At 40.9% G+C, this 25,369-nt stretch overlaps 1 protein-coding gene across 1 annotated transcript; it reads right to left on the reverse strand.

Moving 5' to 3' along the window:
- Window positions 1–439: 439 nt before the first annotated feature.
- SERTM1 (serine rich and transmembrane domain containing 1) lies at window positions 440–25,113 on the reverse strand. Its single transcript, XM_061171005.1, has 3 exons — window positions 24,897–25,113; window positions 23,029–23,093; window positions 440–1,391 (listed from the first exon to the last, which is right to left on the reverse strand). Exon 3 carries the CDS (start codon window positions 1,211–1,213, stop codon window positions 890–892), a length of 324 nt encoding a protein of 107 aa, XP_061026988.1. The 5' UTR covers window positions 1,214–1,391; window positions 23,029–23,093; window positions 24,897–25,113; the 3' UTR covers window positions 440–889.
- Between the last annotated feature and the right edge of the window lie 256 nt (window positions 25,114–25,369).

The following is a 25,369-nucleotide window of genomic DNA, read 5'->3' on the forward strand; positions in this document are numbered from 1 at the left end:
GACTGTGAAACTGAATAAAGGAACATACACAACTGTGAGGAGTTATTACTGTACAAAATACAACTAAATGAGTATTTTCCATATGTGTGATTCCATTGATGGGAATTATAGATATAAAATAAACGTCCTGGTGTCTGTTCTGGCGCTTCTCTTAGTAATAGCAACAGCAATTATCACAAAGAATTCCACCATGTAGGGGCATTATGACTATAACATAAGTAGGTAAAAACCCAAGAGGCAGAAATACATTACAAATGGCATTATAACACATATTTGTCTTGCCATTAAAAGTTAAAGTCTTCCAGAACTTTTCCACATATGACTTAATTCATCAATAAATGTGATTTAGAAAACATTTAAAATATTTTTGGCCCCGGTTTTAGAGATGTTATACATGAAATCTAAATTAACTCTTTTTTTTAAATTGGTGTTTCCACTTTATCTTTTAAATATGGATAATATCTTCCACATTGCTCAGACTTCACTTAGCCAGTTTCTGCTGACTCCGTTGATTTTACGGTTTTGTAAGAGAAGCGAAGTGCAGAGCCCTGATCCAGCATCCTCTGCGAGGCCGCCTCAGGTGAGTTCTGCCTCAGGTGTCCAACAGGGTGGCCTGACCCACTGAGAAGCAGCCAGCCCCAGATTCACCAAGAAGTCTGGGTGAAATTCTGCACCTTGCATGCATTTCTGTCAGCATCAACTCTGACATTCACAACGAAAAGCATCATGAAAAGGAAAAGAAATCAGGGCTGAAGGAGAAGGAGAACTGGGTCTAATCGGTGGAAAAGAACAAAATGGGCGTTTCTTTCCTGAGGCACCTACTTCATGCGACACTTCGGAAGGGAAAACTCCCCGAGGGCCGCAGCATTGAAGGATTCTTACATTTTCTTCAGGAGGAAAGGTTTGAAAAAGTGGACCTTTGCGAGGAAATACTGCAGACTTCCAAGTTGGTGAAAGAACTTCCAGCGTCGCTTGGATACTCCGGGTAGGAGGAACTGGAGGAGATGATATTTTTGAGCCTCTGGAGGGCAATGATTAAAAGTAGAAGCAGGAAGGCTAACAGGCTGAGGAATATGGACACATAGATATAGACATTTGACAGGTGGCCTGAGGACGGGTCCACCGATGTGGACAGGGATGTGGGAAATAGCTCGAGGAAAGTTCCATTCTCCATACTCCCCGAGAATACAGATGAAGAGTCAGGTTCAGACATCTTTATGGAAGGTCAAAGAATGCACAGTATATGAAAAGTCAGTTTCACACAGGGGTCAACAGGGACAGAATCAGCATTCTTTTTGTCATGATAGCATCAGCAAACATTGAGGGTGGTTAAATCAGTACAACAAAACTCGGTTTCCAAGCAAAGGCAGCAGGGTATCAGGTGTCCATCACTGCAAAAACAAAGACAAAAAACCCAAAACAACTGAGTGCATTATTCAGAAAAAATTACTTTTGAATCTCACTTCCAGTTTTCACTTCAGCAAAGGCTTAATTATAAAATCCACCGGGGAGGGAAAAGAATGAAATAATTTCCCCAGGAACAAGTAATGTTTCTGTCTTTATATTACAAATGATGATATAAAAATGCACTTTTATTTGATCTCCACAGTACCCTAGGTGCCAGGTTTCTCCAAGGAACTAAAAATGAAATAAAAAGGAAAATATATTTCTGATATGTTCCATCTGCTGAGATTTCAACAGATGCTCCAAGTGCATGCTCTGAGAATAGGACCCCAAAAGTTAGCTCCAAACCTTCCTCCTCCAGAAAATGAATTCCCTGCACCCTCCAGCCCACTAGCATAATTCCAGACCAGTATTTCCTTCTAGTACGCTTCGGAGAATCACTGCACATGTAAGTTTGCTTTTCATAATTTGCTAATTTGTTTATAAAAATATATCTTCTTGAGCTTGGGGGCCATTTCTACATATTTCTTTTCTTTTAGGTCTACCTCTGTACTTTGTTCTGCATAGTTTAGGCATTCAGTAAAAAACCTTTAGATTAACTTAGAAGAATAAAGGTTGGATTTCCTCTGAATGGTAGAAAGAGTACTAGCTTTGCTGTCAGGAGACTTAAGTTTGAGGCCTGAATTCTCCTTTATCTTTGGGAAGTTGGGCAAATTGCCTACATTTTCTGAACTTCACTATTCTCATCTGTAAAATGGTATATAGTACCTGCCCCATTCCCTCACTGTGTTACGCAGGGATCAAGATAATAGACAGGGAAGCACTTTGTAAATTGTTAAGATTGGGCCAAAATGAGTTTACTGTGTGTGTGGGTTGTGTGTGTGTGTGTGTGTGTTTGTGTGTGTGTGGTGTGTGTGTGTTGTGTGTTGTGTGTGTGTGTGTCTGTGAATGGGTGCAGAGAAAGAAATGCTCTTGGCCATGTTCCCCCTCCTAACGGGGTCCCTGTGAGGAACACTGGAAACAAAGTGGACTGAATCAGGCAGGTAGCCCTGGGGCAGAGCATGATTCTGCAGGCTCCAGGCGTGGGTGTGGGTGCCATGTGTCTCTGACACCCTCGCGTCCATGACTGGGGAAGTCATAGCCAGCTTTTGCCTAGTTTGTGTGGGGGTGAGGGAAGCAGCCTGAGGAAGAATGATCCCTCCCGATGGATGACTGTCTTTCCTCAAATCCAGAAAAGATGCTCTTCCTAGCTCTTTATGGCATTAGATCATTTTTTTGTAAATTTCCAATTTCCTTGCATCGGATGTAGGGAAACGCTAATGTGAAAATATCCACTGTGCCCTGGCTTTCCCTTTCCCTAACCTCTGCCCTGCATTTTACCTTGAAAACTTGCCTTTCCCTTCCGTTCCCCAAATCTAATTAAGTGGCTGATTCCTTGAGGGGCTGACAGTGGCCGCTGTGGCTGTGGCTGAGTGGCACTTATGATCCCTGGGAAGGAGGGGACCCTTCTGAGAGGGCTGCCCTGTCGGCAGTCAAGCAGGCTAATCATCTTAGTGACTCCTCAGAGGAGGCCACGGGCAGTTTTAGTACTTCCTAAAATAATTTGACTCCTACTCCTCATTAAACTTTACCTGGTGATTTTAATTCCACTAGGCTGCTACAGGCTCCTAACAATCCTTAAAAAGAGAGAGAGAGAGAATCACAGGGGGACTGCAAATGTGTTACAGTGATCTGGCAATACCTTGTCTTATACAGCACATAAATGCTCTAGCCACTCATCTTTAGGGAAAACAGCAGCATCTCAGAGACAGCATGATGTATAGGCAAGAAAACTAGGAAAGACTCTCATGGGCTGAATCAAAAGAAATCTTCAAGATGTTTTGGTAAGACCTCCTAAGTCTAGCTGAGGAAACTGAGAACAAAGAAGCTGATCGATTTGACAAAAGAAATGTATCTAATTAGAAGATAAGCCAGGACTTTCAGCTCTGCCCATCCTCACCCTTTATACCATCCGGTCTCAATTTTCCTATCTTTTGGTAGTAATGATTTTACATCCTCTTTTTCTGGAATGGGCAAGAAGGTAGGGGCTGTGCATTTTATGTTGTTCCTCACACAAACTAGTTTGTAAGGGAGGTAGAGCAGGAATTATTATTCCCATTTTGCGGATGAGGAAACTGATCAGCAAAGAAATTGTGATTTACTCAGGGTTCACAGCTAGTCAGTGACAGAGGAGTGACAAGAACCCATGCCTGAACAGCGTTCTTAGTTTCCTCAAATATGGTAGGAAGAGAAAATGACGAGACTCAGGTAATTAGTTCCCAGCTGCCACTTATTTTGAACAAGCTCACAGTTCAGTCTTGATATTTCAGTTTTCCCATTTGTCCAATGATACCTTTCCTACCTCTCTATGAGATCCTAAGTTAGGATGTGATACCGTGTCCAAAATCATACTTCGAAAATGATAAAAGGCCATCCAAGTAAAGGGCCGGTAGACAGTTCTTTCTCAATGCCTAGAAAGACTAGAGGAACTTCCAGGTCTCTGCTAGTCCAATAATTCTGACATGTGCAGGTCATCGATTCAGCTGGAATTGGCTGATTTTTCTAAAAGCACCTTCACTAAACAGAACTATATCATTTTCTGGAGGTGAAGTTGGAGGCACAGATAATGTCACTGGCAGTTCAACAGCAGGGCTCACAACTGGCTGCCAGACCACTTGCTAAAACAAAGGTATCTCCTTACAGTGTAAATATTCCAAGAGTACTTTTCACATCCTGAAGATCACCTTCTTTCAGACAAAAGCCCACTGTGAGCCTCAAGTGTCTATGGAATAGTTTATAGCAAATGAGGTTAAGATTTGGGGAAAGCATCTGATCTTCCAAGTGACATTGGAAGATGGTAGAAATGAACAGATGAAACCTTGTGTCCTTATTTGACATTTCACAATTAAGTATCTTCTCTAAGCATCCTACCCCCAATACTTTAGATTTAATATTACTTCCAGAATACTTCTTAATTTAAAATGACAGATATACGAATTTCGTTTCACTCTTCTACTCTGAAACAACAGAGCATATGCAGTGTTAGAAATCATTTTAATTTGATGACATTAGTTCTCATTTTCTTATAGATGTTTTAAAAATTGATAAATCTTCTTTCTCTCTGGTGAATGTTTTGACAGTCTATGTATAATGCTGAGGACGATCCAAATTGTACGTGTTTGTAAGGGAGGTAGAGCAGGAATTATTATGGGACAGTTTGAATGAGGCCCAAGACGGTACTGTGGAAACAAAATCAAACAAGTGTGTTTCAAGATGCTGCTTTTTGGGCTGTTTCTCCCAAACAGATTGGGTTCAAAGGAAAGAAGAAAGCGACTTCATCTTAAATGCATAGCCTTGACCTATCTAGGGGCAGTGACAGCAGACTCTCATTTCAGGTGGCACCTAAAGCCATGTGGGGATTGTGATGCTTTTTTTCTGAGCCATTCTCAGAAAGTGATTTTTAAGAAAGGAAAATGAGACAGTGAGATCACAATATTATAAATGAAGATCTGTGGAGATGTTTAAGTTCATGGTCAGCCAGCTTTCCCTTTGTCTCTTGGAATAAAGAACTGTGCTGAAGAGAAATCTACAAAAGGCAGTCACCTCCTGAAGTGAGCAAGGACTGACTGTAATCTCACCATGAGCCCAGCGGGGTGGGGAGATGGAGGGACCGTACGGATAAGTCAGACCTTGGCGGGGGGGTGGGTCTCTGCTTCCATGTCACTCAGCGCCGGGCCACTGTGACTCCTCTGAAAGAATGGAAGCTTTCCTTCCCATGGGGTGATTAGGGCTGTAAAGTTTTGGAGGAACAAAGCATACTCTCTGGTGTGTACCTTGCTGCTTGGTAAAAGGAAGAAGAGCTGACAGGCCCTCAACTCTGAGTTCTCTCACCTAAGCATCGCCAGACCCCTGGCCGCCAGCCTGTGGGCAGAGCCTCTGCCAGGGCCTTGACTTCTACAATGCAATGTGTATAAAACTCTGCCTACAGTCAACCTCAAATCTGTCACAGCAATCTCTTGAGTTTCTGACCTTTATTTAAATACATTTCTATGTGAATAACAACTCTCTGAAAGGTTTTTTTTGTTGTGGAAAACTGGGACAAGCTGCTTTGTTCCCTTGCAGACATTATTCAAAGAGTCCCCTAGATGTTATGATGTCAAATCAACATTTCATCCTTATCAAGCCCTGCTGTGTCATTCTCCAAAAGGTGCTCTCCCAAACCATTAGCAACGATTTGATAAAGTATTAACGTGATACGGTAAAGGCTTTTTCTGATATGGTAAAGGCTTTTTCTGGTCTACAAATGTAAAATTTAATAGTATAATGTAATGAATAGTTTTAGATGATACACTGGGTTTCTTTCTCTGTAGAATACAGAAACTACCATCTCCAGAATGTAGAAGGGAAATTGTCACATCTGAGCACAGCTGTTTTTAGTTCTACTTAGAAAACAGCATGTTTATACAAGACCTTGTTAAATGTTAAATGTTTTATACAAGACCTTGAGCTTTCCTTTACAATTTGCATGATTATCTTTTCCCTTAACACTTTCTCTTTGCCTAGTGGCCTTTTAGGTTGTGCTAGGTGAGAGAAGATTGGTGCTGACAATACAGACTAGCCACTCACTCTTCTCTAAATGTAAATCTTGACTTGCAGTCAATGGCAGCACTTACCCCAGGCTTGCAATAATGAAAATAAAGTTTATTATCTTACTACTAAGCTTATTCAGAGCTGATTAAGTCCATCCATGTATTCGCCTATTTGAGAACTGCTCCTACTTAATTAATACAATGCTTTGAGAGAAGAATTTTGTGTGAAAATGAGTAGAATCTCACTGTGATTCCCTGTATCAGTGCAATAAAAAACAAAAGCAAGTAAAGAAAAAAGACTGAGTCTATCTGCTATCTCATAGAGTTCAAGAACCATCTCATGAAAAGAAGTGTGGAGAGATGAAGATTCTGAATAAGCCCTGGAATTCATGGTCTAGACTGGACAATGGCAGCCAAAAAAATTAAAAAGAACAGTCCTTTATCTGGGGTTCAAAAGAATGATCAGAAAATGTAATCAGAACTTTTTTATGGCACTTTGGTGAAAATTAAAGAAATGTCAGAGTAACAGCTTGGTATCTGTAATTTACGTTAAAAGTCAATCTCTAGGGTAGGTTCTTAGGTGGCTTTGGATTCAGTCCAATCTCTTATTATCTCTCTTTACCTCGGTGATGACTTTTATCTCTCTGGATTAGCCTCGGGCTCAGCAAAATAATTAAATTATACTATATTCAGAATACTTTTCCGTTAGACTAATTATTTTGCCCTAATTTTTAAAAGTTAGTTATCCACATAAGGTATAATCCACAGACATTCAGAATATACATTTCTTGACATGCAAAACAGTGTAGATTGAGTAAAGCTACAAAAAAAAAAAAAACACACACAAGAAAGTATTTCAGAAGGGAATTAGAATGTAACTGTTTTGACCATCTATCTTTATATAGCCTAAAAAGTAATTATATTGATAGATATGACTTCCCTTGCATTTATATAGCAGTATTTTCCTGGGGAAATCAAACTATTATTCTTAATAAATTTTTGCTGTATCTAAATTTCTTGTGAAGATTTTATGTCCAAATCACTGCCTTAGTAAGAATAATTATTTTAAAATGATACTCCCTTAGAAAAAGAGTTTAAGTGGATAATTTTCTGGGTAAAAAGGTCAAATATAAAACCAGTTCTAGGCATAGTATTTTTCATGATTCTTTTATTATGTCTAGAAAAGACCAAGGAGGGCTGTGTCCTGCGCTCTGGGGAAACTGGACCCATCTTGGGTAACACACTTAGTCTAAATCAAAATGAGAAAAGTGGCAACTTAAAGGTTGAAGGAAGCATGAACTGGTTAAAAAGTAGCAAAACAATGAAAGTCATTTTTAGGGAGCAGGAGAAAAGGCTATTGGCTAAACACTTGATTTAGAGAAAAAAACAAACAGCCAAAGAAATAATGATGTGAAGATCATAGGCAAGGTTGAAATGAATCAGTGTGAAGAAAGATGGTTAAGAAGAAAGATCAACCTTTCAAGATGTTACAGCATTTTTAATGAGGACTTTTGGGTTCAGTTCTCTCCCTCCACTCAGCTTGGATCATTTCTAATATTTTAGAAGAGTAGTAAGAAAAAATACTTTTTATTCTTGGAGCAGCTAGAATTGGTTAAATTATAGCATTAGTATACACAAAAGCTTGCTTATTTTTAATTATACTAGACATGTTTTTGAAATTCTCATTCAACCATGCTCTGGTTGGAGAATGGCGTTTCCTCCTTTTCCGTTGTCTTTCATTCTGTCTCCACAGTTAAAATAATTTGTATCAAATATAGTTTTTGTCCAATCAGGAAATGCTCTTAACAGTCTCCTTACAGAGTATGATAGGTGGGAAGATTTTGTTCTCGTAAACTTAATTTTGCAATTGTCATAACTCTTTTTTTGAAACCTTTATAGGTAGACCACAAGGTATCCCCAGTCTACTCTCTCACGCTCCACAGGCCTTTGAGTGCCTCTAAAGCTGCTCTAAGGAAACAGGGAAGAGCTTGGAAATGTGTGTTTTCTATAAGCATTTGATGAAGTCCACCCTAAATTTAAGCAGACTCCTCAGAAGTGGGCAGCCATGGGCCACTGGTGCCACACAGTATAAGAAGAAAATAAGAGAGCTTGTACGACTCCCGACAAATGCCACTCCTTCTTTTCTTGTTTCTACTGTTACCTCCCTCTTTAAATACATATTCCTCTGTTTGTGGCTAATTGTCACCACTGATCCCTCTTTCTGTGAATTCCTCACTCCATTTCCCTTCATCTCCCATTGGCATCCAGGTTAATGTGTTCAGTGAAAACCTTTCTGTTTGTGTATGTTTCTGTAAATGTCTATTGTTTTGTGTACGTTCTCTTGTAAATATTCATTTGTCTTGTAAATTTTCAACATAAGAATGGATCTATAGTAAATGTTTCATTCACTCCATAACTTAAGCCCCAAACTTAATTTCCACTTAAAATATCTTGAGAATTGAGGCATATGGAAGAGAGGAACATAAATTATCTAATATATCCACTTCTCTAATTTTGCACTTAAGAATATGCCAAAAACTAATAACCATTCTCTATCTATAAAATAACATGTACAGGTACAATTTGGAAAAAACAAGTGATGACATAGGTTGTCTAAAAAGAACTTCAGTATTAGCAAATTAATGAAACAGGCCACTATTTATATTTCTCTATTGACAACTATAATCATGTATTTGTTTAAACTAAAATGCTTTGTAGCCTATTCCTTAGAAATGGATTGGAATATGACAAGTATGTATAAGTGTTTTAAGTCTTGCATTTCCCAGTGGGGACTCAAGCTCATGGAGTCATCTACATGATGACATTTTTAACCAAGGCATAGTGTTTACTTGAAATAATGAACCATCATCTCTCATAATACAACTACAAATAGAACCTTAGTTGATTACATAGTGTGTACATTGCCCATCCCTTCTGGATATTAGCCCAGTGCTTAGCATAATTCGTACATATGAATTTTGCTAAATAAGTTCTCTCATTCTTCCATGGCTGGCAGTCAACATATGATGATGCTTTCCACAGTGAAATGGATATTTAAAAAGAATAATGCTTAGTAATTGGCAGCTTAGGCAGGCTAAGTTCTGGTTACATATAGTTTTGGCCATATTACATTATTTAGTAGTCAGCTGAATAATCAGAGAAGAAAAAGTAGGATGCAGATTTCAAGATTTATCCTCTAATGTGATGAAAGATCCTTGGACCAATTAAAAGAAAAAACAACATTGTTATAAAGGACATTATTAGGATAACAGGGGAAATCTGGACATAGACTGTACATTGGATAATTGCATTATATCAATATTAAATTTCCTAAGTGTGATATAGGAGAATGTTCTTGTTATTAGGAAGTACATGTTCAAAGTATGTAATTATAAAGTGTCACAGTTTCAGCAGCTAACCCTCAAATGGTTCAGCCAAAATAAAAAAATAAGTACACATACAGAAAGAAAGAAAAGATGATAAAGCAAATGTGTTAAAATGTTAACAACTGACTAGTCTAGTTAAAGAATGTATAGGTGTCCATTGTTATTATTCTTGCAACTTTTCAGTAGGATTGGAGTTTTTCAACATACGACTTGGGGAAAAATGATTTATCCCCAAGGATATTAAGAAATATGCTTAGTATAATATGCAGTAAGTCAGCCAAAATGTTAGAAGCTTCTAAAGAAATACACTGATTAAGCTTGATTCTTCAATGGGCATTGGAGAAGTTCAAATATTTGCTGCTACCATCATGCCCACTAATCCACAGGTACAGGAGGTGAAGCATCAGAGAATGAGTTAGAGGAAGTTTAATATGCCCAAGGGAACTGGATCCATGGTGGTCGGAGATGCTGCCTGAAGACCAGGAATGGTGACTGGCCAGCCAGCCTTGCTCATGACTTCACTCTGCCACCATTCACTGGTCTGAATCTCAATCTGGGTCTCCAGGATCATGGGATCCAGTTATGTTCATCTTACATCATCAGTCATCTTCAGAGGAGGTCAAGGATATCTTTCTTGCAGTTTAAATACCCAGTCAAAGGGAGGGGCTTTGGAGTCATCTTGAGTCAAGAGAGAGTCGTTTTCTTTCTTTTTAAAAAATTGAGATATAATTGACATATAACGTTGTATTAGTTTGGGGTATACAACATAATGACTTGATATTTGTATACTGCAAGACGATCACCACAATAAGTCAACATCTGCCACCATCCATAGTTACTTTTTCCTTGCAATGAGCACTTTTAAGATCTACTGTCTTAGCAACTTCAAATATACAATGCAGTATTATTAACTATAGTCACCATACTGTATGTTATATCCCCATGACTTATTTATTTTATAACTGGAAATTTGTACCTTTTGACCACCTTCACCCATTTCACACACACCCTACCCCCTCCAATCTGTTCTATCTATGAGCTTGTTTTTTTGTTTTTGGTTTCTTTAGATTCCATGTATAAGTGAGATCGTGTGGTATTTGTCTTTCTTGGTTTGACTTATTTCACTTAGCAAAATGCCCTCAAGGTTCGAGAGAGAGTTGTCTTCTAATGAGGACTAATGTGTAGGTGGACTCTGGGGAAGCTCACTGAGATCCGCCAATAGCCAGTGAGCTCCAGGTTCCACACAGGGCCCGAGCAGCAAATAAACACAGTACAAGTGGGAGACTTGATTTAGGCAGTAAGCGCCAAACAGTCTCCAAACACCAAGTTCAGCAGATTAAAGAAGTCACACTCCTTACAACTCTTAAACTATCAACCACCTCTCTGACTGCCCTGGTTTGGGTGAATCCTCTAGTGTGGCAAGAGGCTAAACCCAACCACATGAACTCTCTTACAGTCCAGGGTCCAGTATCTTTTGAAATAGGAGCCAATAAACAATTTTAAGAATGAATCTAGTTGTCTCAAAATGCAGCTGCAAATGAAAAGAAAATATGGAGCACTGATATTAACAGTGCTTTTCATCAGCCATCAGCAATCATATGACTGAGGCTCTAGGTAGGTACCCTAAATTGATGAGTACCAGATGAGTCAGATTTTAGGCAGAGGTTACATAGAACACCAACCCTATAAGGAGACAAATTGCTCTCTCATGGCTCTGAAATTACTCTTCTACCAGGACTTCCAGGTTCACCAGGGAAGGCAGAAGACAGAAAAGAGGACATTGTGTCCTTCATCAGGAAAGCAAGTTCCCATGTGGGACTTTCCACGGTCCTGCTAATCCTTTGTGTGAACAGAGCAGCAGAGCTTGCCTTAATATTCTCTCATGCATCCTCTCTCTCTTTCTCTCTCTGTCTCCCTCCCTCCCTCTCTCTCTCCCTCCCTCCCTCCCTCTCTCTCTCTCTCTCCCTCTCTCTCAGGCAGCACAATGTCTGGCTAACAAAGAGAATGTCTACATGTTCCTTGTAACATGGAACAAAATGACATGGCAGGCTATCAAGTGTGGGAGGAAATCAAGTCCCCGGCAGCCTGTTGTCATATGAGATAACAACTCAAGACCAGAATCTGTCAAAGACAATATGGATGCAGTAAACAAGTGTAGGCTCAGATTCTCCCAGAATGTATTTCAACTTAAAAATGCAAGGAGGTCAAATTGGAGAATAATGAGTAATTATTTGTAGAAAACAGACTGCTACACTGATGACCTATATAAAAGAGTTACACATTCTTTTAAAAAATATAAATAAATATGGTTTTACTCATGGAAATCATGAGTATCTTATACAAGATTTAACAGACTTTGGCTTTGCCCTTTATCAGGGTTGAGCTCTTCACCTTACCCTTTAAGGTTGTGTGCCCTGTGCTTTTTATTCAATTGTAGGAATAGCCTTGGTCAGAAACACACGTTCACACATCACTCACTGCTCTTACATCTAAGTTCTCTTTTATTTCAGTCATGTGCCCTGGGATGTAGGGGGCACATCATGCCAGAAGAGTGGTGGGAAGTAGAGGGGAGGGGATGGTGGGAGCATCCCCAAATCATTGTGGAATGGGAATAGAACATGACAGGCAGGGAAAGGTGGACCCGGGATGCTTGTGTAGGAGAAGGAATGTCCAGACAAACTAGTTTGGAAAAACAACAACAAAATGAATGACAGCAGCCAACATGTATTAAATAAAAGCATATACTAGTTGTGTGTGTGTGTGTGTGTGTGTGTGCATGGTGCAGGTGTATATTCTTTAATCTTCACAGCTCTTTACTCTAGTTATTATTATACCTCACCTTTCTTTAACCAATGAGAAAATTAAGGATCAGAGAATTTAAAAGCTTGCCCAGGGTCACCCAGCCACATAGAAGCAGGACTGGCATTCAAATCTATATCCCTGTGTCTCCAAATTTTATGTTCATTACATTTCTTCTCTCTGGATAGGTTGGAGGTAAAAGAGGGATAAATTTGAGACCTATGGTCCTTGGTGATGTTCGCATGTTTCTGCCGTTCTTCCTTCTGTCCAGGTATGTTGTAGGGCTGCATGTTTCCACCCCCTCTGAAATTAGGGTGGCCACATGACTTGTTTTGACCAATAAAATTTGGGGAAAAGTGCCATGTGTCACTTCTGGGTAGAAAATGTAAGACTCCGTGTGAGATTTGCCACATCCCTTCCCTCTGCTGCAGTAACTGTGTGAGTTCGAGCCAGCTTCTGTCAGTATTATGTTGAGTTAAGTGCCCTCTATGCCTACTTTCTGGAGGGTTTTTATCATAAATGGGTGTTGAATTTTATCGAAAGCTTTTTCTGCATCTATTGAGATGATCATATGGCTTTTCTCCTTCAATTTGTTAATATGTTTCATCACATTGATTGATTTGCATATATTGAAGAATCGTTGCATTCCTGGGATAAACCCCACTTGATCATGGTGTATGATCCTTTTAATGGGCTGTTAGATTCTGTTTGCTAGTATTTTGTTGAGGATTTTTTCATCTATGTTTCTCAGTGATATTGGCCTGTAGTTTTCTTTTTTTGTGACATCTTTGTCTGGTTTTGGTATCAGGGTGATGGTGGCCTCGTAGAATGAGTTTGGGAGTGTTTCTCCCTCTGCTATATTTTGGAAGAGTTTGAGAGGGATAGGTGTTAGCTCTTCTCTAAATGTTTGATAGAATTTGCCTGTGAAGCTGTCTGGTCCTGGGCTTTTGTTTGTTGGAAGATTTTTAATCACAGTCTCAATTTCAGTGCTTGGGATTGGTCTGTTTATATTTTCTGTTTCTTTCTGGTTCAGTCTCAGAAGGTTGTGCTTTTCTAAGAACTTGTCCATTTCCTCCAGGTTGTCCATTTTATTGGCATAGAGTTGCTTTTAGTAATCTCTCATGATCCTTTGTATTTCAGCAGTGTCAGTTGTTACTTCTCCTTTTTCATTTCTAATTCTATTGATTTCAGTCTTCTCCCTTTTTTTCTTGATGAGTCCGGCTAATGGTTTATCAATTTTGTTTATCTTCTCAAAGAACCAGCTTTTAGTTTTATTGATCTTTGCTGTTGTTTCCTTCATTTCTTTTTCACTTATTTCTGATCTGATCTTTATGATTTCTTTCCTTCTACTAACTTTGGGGTTTTTTGTTCTTCTTTCTCTAATTGCTTTAGGTGTAAGGTTAGGTTGTTAATTTGAGATGTTTCTTGTTTCTTGAGGTAAGATTGTATTGCTATAAACTTCCCTCTTAGAACTGCTTTTGCTGCATCCCATAGGTTTTGGGTTGTCGTGTTTTCATTGTCATTTATTTCTAGGTATTTTTTGATTTCCTCTTTGATTTCTTCAGTGATCTCTTGGTTATTTAGTAATGTATTGTTTAGCCTCGATGTGTTTGTATTTTTTACAGATTTTTTCCTGTAATTGATATCTAGTCTCATAGCGCTGTGGTCGGAAAAGATACTTCATACGATTTCAATTTTCTTAAATTTACCAAGGCTTGATTTGTGACCCAAGATATACTCTATCCTGGAGAATGTTCCATGAGCACTTGAGAAGAAAGTGTATTCTGTTGTTTTTGGATGGAATGTCCTATAAATATCAATTAAGTGGATCTTGTTTAATGTGTCATTTAAAGCTTGTGTTTCCGTATTTATTTTCATTTTGGATAATCTGTCCATTGGTGAAAGTGGGGTGTTAAAGTCCCCTACTATTATTGTGTTACTGTCGATTTCCACTTTTATGGCTGTTAGCATTTGCCTTATGTATTGAGGTGCTCCTATGTTGGGTGCATAAATATTTACAATTGTTCTATCTTTTTCTTGGATTGATCCCTTGATCATTATATAGTGTCCTTCTTTGTTTCTTGTAATAGTCTTTATTTTAAAGTCTATTTTGTCTGATATGAGAATTGCTACTCCAGCTTTCTTTTGATTTCCATTTGCATGGAATATCTTTTTCCATCCCCTCACATTCAGTCTGTATGTGTCCCTAGGTCTGAAGTGGGTCTCTTGTAGACAGCATATATATGGGTCTTGTTTTTGTATCCATTCAGCCAGTCTATGTATTTTGGTTGGAGCATTTAATCCATTTACATTTAAGGTAGTTATCGATATGTATGTTCCTATTACCATTTTCTTAATTGTTTTGGGTTTGTTATTGTAGGTCTTTTCCTTCTCTTGTGTTTCCTGCCTAGAGAAGTTCCTTTAGCATTTGTTGTAAAGCTGGTTTGGTGGTGCTGAATTCTCTTAGCTTTTGCTTGTCTGTAAAGGTTTTAACTTCTCTGTTGAATCTGAATGAGATCCTTGCTGGGTAGAGTAATCTTGGTTGTAGGTTTTTCCCTTTCATCACTTTAAATATGTCCTGCCACTCCCTTCTGGCTTGCAGAGTTTCTGCTGAAAGATCAGCTGTTAAGCTTATGGGGATGCCCTTGTATGTTATTTGTTGTTTTTCTCTTGCTGCTTTTAATATTTTTTCTTTGTATTTAATTTTTGGTAGTTTGATTAATATGTGTCTTGGTGTGTTTCTCCTTGGATTTATCCTGTATGGGACTCTCTGCGCTTCCTGGATTTGATTGACTATTTCCTTTCCCATATTAGGGAAGTTTTCAACTATAATCTCCTCAAATATTTTCTCAGTCCCTTTCTTTTTCCCTTCTTCTTCGGGGACCCCTATAATTCGAACATTGGTGCTTTTAATGTTGTCCCAGTGGTCTCTGAGACTGTCGTCAATTCTTTTCACTCTTTTTTCTTTATTCTGCTGTGTGGTAGTTATTTCCACTCTTTTTTTTTTTTTTTTAATTTTATTTATTTATTTATTTATTTATGGCTGTGTTGGGTCTTTGTTTCTGTGTGAGGGCTTTCTCTAGTGGGGGCCACTTCTTCATCGCAGTGCGCGGGCCTCTCACTATCGCGGCCTCTCTTGTTGCGGAGCACAGGCTCCAGATGCGCAAGCTCAGTAATTGTGGCTCACGGGCCTAGTTGCTCTGCGGCATGTGGGATCTTCCCAGACCAGGGCTCGAACCCGTGTCCCCTGCATTAGCAGGCAGATTCTCAACCACTGCGCCACCAGGGAAGCCCTATTTCCACTCTTTTATCTTCCAGGTCACTTATCCATTCTTCTGCCTCAGTTATTCTGCTATTGATTCCTTCTAGCGAATTTTTAATTTCATTTATTGTGTTGTTCATCATTGTTTGTTTGCTCTTTAGTTCTTTTAGCTCCTTGTTAAACATTTCTTGTATTTTCTCCATTCTATTTCCAAGATTTTGGATCATGTTTACTATCATTACTCTGAATTCTTTTTCAGGTAGACTGCCTATTTCCTCTTCATTTGTTTGGTCTGGTGGGTTTTTAACCTTGCTCCATCATCTGCTGTGTGTTGCTCTGTCTTCTCATTTTGCTTAACTTACTGTGTTTGGGGTCTCCTTTTTGCAGGCTGCAGCTTCGTATTTCCTGTTGTTTTTGGTGTCTGCCCCCAGTGGCTAAGGTTGGTTCAGTGGGTTGTGTAGGCTTCCTGGTGGAGGGGACTGGTGCCTGTGTTCTGGTAGATGAATTTGGATCTTGTCTTTCTGGTGGGCAGGACCGCGTCCGGTGGTGTGTTTTGGGGTATCTGTAAACTTATTAAGATTTTTAGGCAGCCTCTCTGCTAATGGATGGGGTTGTATTCCTGTCTTGCTAGTTGTTTGGCATGGGGTGACCAGCACTGTAGCTTGCTGGTCGTTGAGTGGAGCTTGGTCTTAGTGTTGAGATGGAGATCTCTGGGAGAGCTCTCGCCAATTGATATTATGAGGGGCTGGGAGGTCTCTGGTGGACCAATGTCCTGAACTCAGCTCTCCCACGTCAACGGCTCAGGCCTGACACCCAGCCAGAGCACCAAGACCCTGTCAGCCACATGGCTCAGAAGAAAAGGGAGAAAAAAATACAGAAAGAAAAAAATAAAATATAATAAAATAAAAGTTATTAAAATAAACAATTTTTAAAATTATTAGAAATAAAATAATTAAAAAGTAATAAAAAGAAAAAAAAGGAAAGAAAGAAGAGAGCAACCAAACCAAAAAACAAGTCCACCAATGATAACAAGCGCTAAAAACTATACTAAAGAAAAAAAAAGGACAGACAGAACCCTAGGACAAATGGTAAAAGCAAAACTATACAGACAAAATCACACAAAGAAGCATACACATATATACTCACAAAAAGAAAAAAAAGGAAAAATATATCTATATATAAAAAAAAAAGGAAGAGAGCAACCAAATCAATAAACAAATCTACCAATGATAATAAACTCTAAATACTAAACTAAGATAAACATAAAACCAGAAACAAATTAGGTGCAGAAAGCAAACCCCAAGTCTACAGTTGCTCCCAAAGTCTACCGCCTCAATTTTGGGAAGATTTGTTGTATATTCAGGTATTCCAGAGATGCAGGGTACATCAAGTTGATTGTGGAGATTTAATCCGCTGCTCCTGAGGCTGCTGGGAGAGATTTCCCTTTCTCTTCTTTGTTCGCACAACTCCTGGGTTTCAGCTTTGGATTTGGCCCTGCCTCTGCATGTAGGTCACCTGAGGGCATCTGTTCTGCGCCCAGACAGGATGGGGTTAAAGGAGCAGCTGATTCGGGGCTCTGGCTCACTCAGGCCGGGGGGAGGGAGAGGTACGGAGTTCGGAGCAAGCCTGCGGCGGCAGGGGCTGGCATGACGTTGCACCAGCCTGAGGCGTGCCGTGCGTTCTCCCGGGGAAGTTGTCCCTGGATCACGGGACCCTGGCAGTGGCAGGCTGCACAGACTCCGGGAGGGGAGGTGTGGATAGTGACCTGTGCTTGCACACAGGTTTCTTGGTGGCTGCAGCAGCAGCCTTAGCGTCTCATGCCCATCTCTGGGGTCCGCGCTGATAGCCGCGGCTCACGCCCATCTCTGGAGCTCGTTTAGGCGGTGCTCTGAATCCCCTCTCCTCGCGCACCCAAAACAATGGTCTCTTGCCTCTTAGGCAGTTCCAGACTTTTCCCGGACTCCCTCCCGGCTAGCTGTGGTGCACTAGCCCCTTTCAGGCTGTGTTTACACAGCCAACTCCAGTCCTCTTATTGGGATCTGACCTCCAAAGTCCGAGCCTCAGCTCCCAGCCCCTGCCTGCCCCGGCAGGTGAGCAGACAAGCCTCTCTGGCTGGTGAGTGCTGGTTGGCACCGATCCTCTGTGTGGGAATCTCTCCGCTTTGCCCTCTGAACCCCTGTTGCTGCGATCTCCTCCGTGGCTCCGATGCTTCTCCCCCACCACCCCCAGTCTCCGCCAGTGAAGGGGCTTCCTAGTGTGTGGAAACCTTTGCTCCTTCACAGCTCCCTCCCTGAGGTGCAGGTCCCATCCCTATTCTTTTGTCTGTTTTTTCTTTTTTCTTTTGCCCTACCCAGGTACGTGGGGAGTTTTTTGCCTTTTGGGAAGACTGAGGTCTTCTGCCAGCATTCAGTAGGTGTTCTGTAGGAGTTGTTCCACATGTAGATGTATTTCTGATGTATTTGTGGGGAGGAAGGTGATCTCCACATCTTACTCCTCCTCCATCTTGAAGGTCTCTCCAAGGATTCATCTTTCTATCCATGATTCAGCACAGTTTCTGGTATAAAGATGCTCAATAAGTATTTGTTGGATGGTTGCAGGATTGAAAGGATAAAGGAATGAAGAAACTTGAAGCTTCTTGGAGAGGTAGTCCCTATTTGTTCTATTTTTGGTTGCACGATAATATTTATTGAATGAATGAATGAATACATGATCTTGTATTAATTCATATTGATTAGTCAAAGGGTAATTATTCAATAGTAAAGAAAAATTATGAACACTCACTAAATTTATAAATATTTTAGTTATGGCAATAAAATTAATAGTTCCAGGCTCCAGAGGAAACTCTGACCATACTTTTATCAAACGATTGTGTCTCTCAACAATATTCAACAAAGATTTTATTGAGTCAAGTGTCCACCAGGATAATTGAGGAAAGGATGGAGGAATCTGCTGTTAATACTGAAATACATTATCATGAACATAGCTGAGTGGTTGGAACGAATGTATTCTGAAGAGCACAATAAAAATCAAAAGGGAGTTTACCACAGTGAGTCAGTGAAGATGTGACTGGATGTGGAAGTAAGATGAATTGTTTTTTATTTAAAGTGTTAAGTTAAATTCTATGATAATCCCATCCTTTGAAAATTACCAAGTCCCTTATAATCACAACCTTTGTCCCTGTGCTCGTCTGTGGAGATAAAAAGGGTCAAGGACAATACGCTGATCATTGTAGGGAAGGGTAGTATAATTTACTGCATTCAGCAACATCATGTACCATGGTGCTGTTAGTCACTCTATCTCAAGGATAAACACATCCTTCCCTCAAAAAACCCCCAATTTCAATAGAAAATCAGTACAGAAGGAGAAAATGTTTACATTTTTATAAATTTCTCAATTTAACTACAAAGTCTCACATTAGAGATCAATGCCACTCAGAGTAGCCACTTGGCTCCCTCAGGAATATATGGGTTACGAGTCCTTGTGAGAAGAGGAACTTGCAAAGCACTGCTTCCTTCATCAAGAAGGTCTTACTACCAAAAAAGTCATCTAAACTAAAAAGTGTGCTTAGTACCTTACTTGATGTATATTCTGACTCAGGTTCCATCTCTCATGGTGAATGAGTAATTAACAATTCAAGGGCTGGCACTGGTGCGTGAACTGTACTTTGAGTAGCACTTCATCTAGATCATAGCCATGGTGATGTGAGCAGGGATCAGTATTGTGCTCACTACTGTGCTCAGCCTGAGAGTGATCAGTATCAGCAGTATCGTGCTAGGAAACTGATCCAGACCTCAGCTTCTTAGAAGAATAGTACAAGGAATGAAAACACATGGGCAGAAAAGAAGCAAATATTTTCTCTTCTCATTCATTGTGGAACTAACTTAAAACACTTTTCATGTATCTAACTCATTCCGTCTCTCCTTACGGTCACTCCAATATTAACTTTCCTCTATGAAAAAACAAATCTAACAATACCAAAACAAAAACCAAACAAGAAACAACAACCACAACATTAAAGGAAAACGTTTTTCATAGAATCGAGGAGCTGGAAGTCCTTAAAAATCAAGAAACTGAGGTCTCCAAAAGTTAAGTAAATTTTGAAGGTCATTATTTGTACTCCTTAAGACAAAGGATGGCAGAAGGAGACAGCTGGAGACAGAAACCACAAACTGAGAGCCCAGGATTCCTTTTCCAACTCTAAATCCATCCATACTCATCTGAGCTGGGTGGCCAACAAGAGGAAATCAAATGAAAAACAAGTTACTCAGTTTCTTTTGTTATCCAAAGTTTAATTTATCATATCAATCCAAACATGAGCCAAGCAGGATCGAATGGATAAATATAAGACCAAAATTGCTAGGGATGATAAAGTGATAAGAGGACAGAATGAAGGATCTTGGAAACTAATTCAGCTGAACCAGGCCAATTTTGTTGACAAGGAGTCCTTGAAGGTCTGAGAAGCATCAGTCAATATTCCACTGTCAATCTTAAAGGCATAGTTCCCATAATTTAGCACTCGACTATGAAAATCAAGGTCAACAAACTCACGAAGGACTTTCTCATGAGTAATTGTTAGAATAATCAATTGGTTGCCAAGGCACGTGAAAAGCACAAAGGAGGGGATTGGTAAATATTTTATTTTTTGACCTGGATTCCATTTATATGAGTGTGTTCAAGTTGAACACATAAATCATAAATTATGTACTTATGACTTGTGTGTTTTCTCTGTGAATGTTAAACAGCAATAAAAATTGTTTTTTAAGTGCAAAAAATATGTTGGGCATATAGAAGACACTCTGGGTCACAGTGGGGAATATCTACTACTTGTTGGATGAATTATTGAGTGCTTCCTTTTTTACCCAAAAATATATGGCATATAGGCTAATAATATAAATAATGAATTCTGATAATTTACCCTATGGGAAAAAAATCAGACAAATTTAAGATGCACATGCACAAAGATGTACGCTGTAGCTAAACATTGGAGCTACCAAGATGACCATGAGTCAAGGATTCGTTAAATGAATGATGGAAGAGTCATACAAATGGAGGATTCTGGTGTAATCAAAAGGATTATATGTTCTAGCATGGAAAGATGTATGGCAGAGTCAAAAAGTAAGCTTCAGACTCGTGCATAGTATGATTCTGTTTTTGTAAAAAAAAAAACTACTAGCACGGCCACTGCTACTACACATGAGTCCACAATTTTAGAGGCGTGCAAAACCAAACCAAACCAGACTAAACTAAACTAAAGGAAATAAGAGGTTATGCACCAAGCTGTTAATATATGATTTGTTAGCGGGTGATATTATGGGTATGTTCATATTCTATTTTGTGTATGTCTGTATTTGAATGTTGGTACAAAGAATATGAATTGAATTTTAATCAGAAAAACAATATGGGTATTTTCATTAAGAAATAGAAATAAAATTTAATTATAGCTTATGCAGTGAAAACGTAACTGATTTTTGAACCCAGAACTCTTTCTCTTCCTCCTCTTCCTTCTTTTTTTGTAATGTATACACTTAACACAAGCCTTTGAAATGATTCATATGTACCTTTTATTTCAAAGTTTAAGACTCTCAGGCTGAGGCCAGTAAGTCAACCTGCTCAATAGGACTTGACTGCACTTTCTGTTACAGTTGCATTTTACAGCATGTTCTGAATGTTCTATTTAAGAAATGAGAAGATAAATCCCTCTGCTATAATCCTGGTCATAGGAAAATTGAAAGCGAGTAAGAACCAAACCCGCTTAATTGGCAACAGTTGATAGATAGCCAGGCACTGTTGATCAGTACTAGACTACCGTGACAAATGAATCAGGAAGGCTGCTGTCTTGGCTACCCCTGGGGAGGGAATCTATATGTTAAATGTTCCCTGAATGAATTACTTTAGTATTTTAACTATGGTTAAGTCATCTTCCTGTCTTTCTGAGTCTGAAACAGGTTCTTACAGCCACCTATGCTTTTGTTTCCCATCAAAAATTGTATTCAGGGCTGTTACCTTCTTAAGTCACGCTTTTTAACAACTGTTATAGGCTAACAATTTCCAGACCTGTTCACTGTTGCCTGTAACAGCATCAGCATCAACGTTCAAGCCCATAATACAAATCATAAGTCTGGACCGACTGATCTCCCATCTTAATACAACTTAATAAATAATAATTTAAAAGTTAGGAACTCAGGAAATATTAATGACAGTCTATCCTGTTCCTGATATGAATTCAGAGGATTGAAATATTGACACTGTTCTGGCTGGATTGTGCCATGTCGTGTTTAGAGATACTGTTAAATTGTATATGGCTACTTGACTACTCAGAATCTCCATTTTTTTGTGGTTGTTGTTGCCAAAACTTAGTGTAGACTAAATAATAACTATTTCCTGGTAATGCAAGTGCGAGCACGGATTCTATTCATAAGGAACTCTTGAAGAAGGCGTTCTGTGTCATGCGACTGAGCATCTCAGAGCGCTCTCTCCCACAGAGACATCTGCCACAAATCGGAATCAGAGGTGACGAGGCCCTAGAATGTGGCTCGGTAGCCTGCTACCCTGGACCTGCAAAGTCCAGTGGATGCACAGATGGACTTTCCAGTTCTGCGTCGAAGGCTTGTCCACATGTGGGTATCATGGACTACTGAATCTAAGCTTCTGGCTTGATATCTGTAGGTACACCTGTTAGCTGAAAGGAATCCTGCCAACTCAGGCACTTAATTTGAGCTTCCTCTCTGTTGGGTTCCCTAATTCCATTAACTAACTTGAAGGCTTTATTGTTTTTTTAGTTGTCATTATGAACAATAATGAAATAGTCTATAAAAGTTGTCTGTGATGCTTTGTATTAATGTAGTAATGTAAGTATACAATATGTTCTGTATATATCTATTTGAAGAAAATTCTTCTGCCACACTACTTTTTGGCTTCTGGTTTCATTTAACAAATGTTTACCCATGAATGGTTCATGGGTGCCAGGAGCCAGGCAAGTGGGACCTCCACCAGTGCCTGATGTCAAAGGCTTTTCATAATTTTCCAGGTTCTTAAATTACTATTTAAAAAACCCAAATGAGCAAAATACAAAAATTCAGCCATAATTTTACTTTTTGCTTTTCCCTAATAACTAAGTAAATCTTAAAAAAATATTTAAATATAAAACAGTTAAATATAAATTCTACAGACTTTACAAGCACAGGGAGAAGAGTAAGCCCAGAGAAGAAATATTATCAAATGGGCTGAGACTTGATCTAGAGTAGAGGCCAAATCAGAGAATTTTGCCTGTGATGGCTTAATCTTTCATTCTTAGAAAAAATGTGTGACTCCAAGTTTACTTAATGATTAGTGTGATTAATCATTCTCACCGATCAGCTCTGTCATCCTTCATCTGCCCTCATTAAAAAATAAAAATAAAAAAGAAACTCAGAAAGCCTGCAAATAAACCTTCTGATAGATTTGAAGCCACACACCAGTATACCGTTATTTATCTCTTTACATCACAGACATCCAGTAAAATCTGTTGAATTGAACTAACCAACAGCAGGGAGAACAGAATGGATCTTACCTTACGTGAGGCTTCTTTAATGAGAACCGTAAATGTGCGTGTGGTGAGCTCTTCAAGCACTTTGCCTTATGTAGAGGAATCAAAAATAGTGGAAAAAAAAATAAGCCAAATAAATAATAAACTTCAAACACAAACACAAAAATGGAATACCCCACCCATTTTCTGGAACTCATTATTCCCAGAATACTTCTGAGGTTGGCAAATGGTTCCCCATCCCCACAATGCCCAGCATTTGAAGGTGACTGGGACATGCTCTGTGGGGTGGTGTCAATGCGAGACAGTCTCGCTAACACACGCTCCAAGAGCCCATTCACGTTACCTATGAGCTACGTGCTGATTATAAAGGGTGTAAGTGGCAGGGGGTGAGAGTGGGGCAAAATGCCTTTATACTTAGTAAAATAAAGCAGTTCAGTCACCAAATACATTTAAGCATGTCTAGGAGCTAGATCACGAATAAGCTAAAACACAGGCTAAATACTGCTTTTTTTTTTCTTTTTTTTTAAGGATGCATTGGGCTGCAAGACTGCATTATGAGGTAAACCTTTGAAGAAGAGTATTGCTTATCTTGACTCTTCTCCCGTTGATAGGCAATTGTCTGACAATGAATCTGAAAAATCTAAAGTGAAAAGCACCTGAGAAGAAAGATCTTGGGGCATGGTCCCTCGGGTCGGCCTGGGACTGCCCAGGAGGTAATCGCTGCCTATTTCCCGCCCTTTGCACCTGGAGTTTGGACTGAACCAAATGCAATGGCTTTGAGACGTCATGCAGCCATCGGATCGCATTATCCCCCCGCAAAGAACCACCCAAGTGCTTAATACTTCAGCAGAGAATTTTCCGAAGGAAATTTAACGGGCAGAGGAAACGAAGGACAATAGGAAACGGACCCTGTCTCTGGAGTCTGACACCACCCGGGACCAACGGGGCCCCAGGCGTCTGGCGGTGGAAAGCGAGCAGGTGCAGCCCGCTAACCTGGTCTGGTACTCAACAAGATGTTTCTGTGAATGAAGGGGTCCTTCTACTCCCCGCAGGACGGCACATCACACACCTCCCTCCTCAATTAGAACTCAAACAATCTGCCCATGATCCATGCACCTCGGCAGGAAAACGCAGGATTCCAGCGTCTCATCAGATCAGGGAAAAGGGAAAGGTAGCTGGTGCGTTTTCCTACAACCAAGAGCTTGGGAAACCACGGCTGGGGAACGCCAGGATGTTCTGCGCCAGGTAGAACTTAACCGGATTTGGAGCCGCCGGAGACAGGTGAAAAGACTCACGCGAGCAAGGTAAGGTACAAAGCGGCTGTCAGTGTGTGCGCAGCGAGTCCCCAGGAAGGGACGGATGACCCCAGAAATCCAGGTAGGCGCCAAACACAAGCGTGACTGCACACACCACAAAGGCAGGAATAATCAGAATGCACCTAGAGACACGCTCCGCAAAGTGCAGAACTATCTGCACTTGCACAGGGAAATCAACCTCTGCAGCGGCAGACGCGAGGGCAGACCTCCCCGGCTCCCTGCGTCCGGGACAGAAGCGGGTCATCCCGGGACCAAGGACATTGCGTCCTACTGTAGCCCCATGAAGTCACCCCGAGAACAGGGAGAGCCGGGCAGCGGAGGCTGCTAGCCGGCAGTAAGGACGTAGCCGGCACGAAGGGGACAGATTCGGGGGTGTCCAGAGCAAGGAGCCAAACCGCTGAGAGCCGGGGAGAGTTTGCGAGGCGGCTCAGGAGGGAGCGGAGCCTCCGCGACACGAGGCCGCCCCAGAGGAGGAGACAGAGCGCCCGTGGCAGAGGGCGAGCCCCCTTCCGGGGCGTCCCTGGCGCCCACTCCCCTGCGACTGCTCACGGGCGGCGTCGGGAGCCCCTCACTGACCTGCCGATAGGGACGCGCTGATCTGCTCCGCCGGCTCCCGCGCTCGGGGTGGGACCGGGCTGCGCCGACCTCCTCGCGGGCGCCCGGGTCCCGCCGATCCGCGCCCGCGAAGCCGTCCGCGGGAATGTGGGGCTCACTGGGGCGGCGGGCGCAGCCCAAGTCTTCCTTCCGCCCCCAGCCGCACAGCCAATGACGGCGAGCGGGACCCACTCCCCGCCGCCCCCCAGCCGCCGCTTGGGCGGGCGCTTGGGGCTAGGACTGGAGCCCCGCTCGGGCGAGGGAGGAGCTTGCGCCGGCGTTGGAAAATCCTGGAGGAGGAGGAGGCGTTTGCGCAGGGAGCCCCATCTGGGGAGGCAGGTGTGGTGCCCCCAACTTTTGTGCGCGCGTGTGTACTGAGGGAGGGGACGCAGTTTCCTTGGAGACTCAAGGACCTCTGTCTAAAGGCAAAAGCATCTACTCCCTGCCAACTTTCT

The sequence above is a fragment of the Eubalaena glacialis genome, chromosome 16, assembly GCF_028564815.1.
Source record: "Eubalaena glacialis isolate mEubGla1 chromosome 16, mEubGla1.1.hap2.+ XY, whole genome shotgun sequence".
In the NCBI taxonomy this organism is placed as follows: Eukaryota; Metazoa; Chordata; class Mammalia; order Artiodactyla; family Balaenidae; genus Eubalaena; species Eubalaena glacialis.

Coding starts and splice junctions, on each gene's coding strand:
- SERTM1 (XM_061171005.1), bottom strand. CDS start 1,213: ATGTCTGAACCTGACTCTTCATCTGTATTCTCGGGGAGTATGGAGAAT.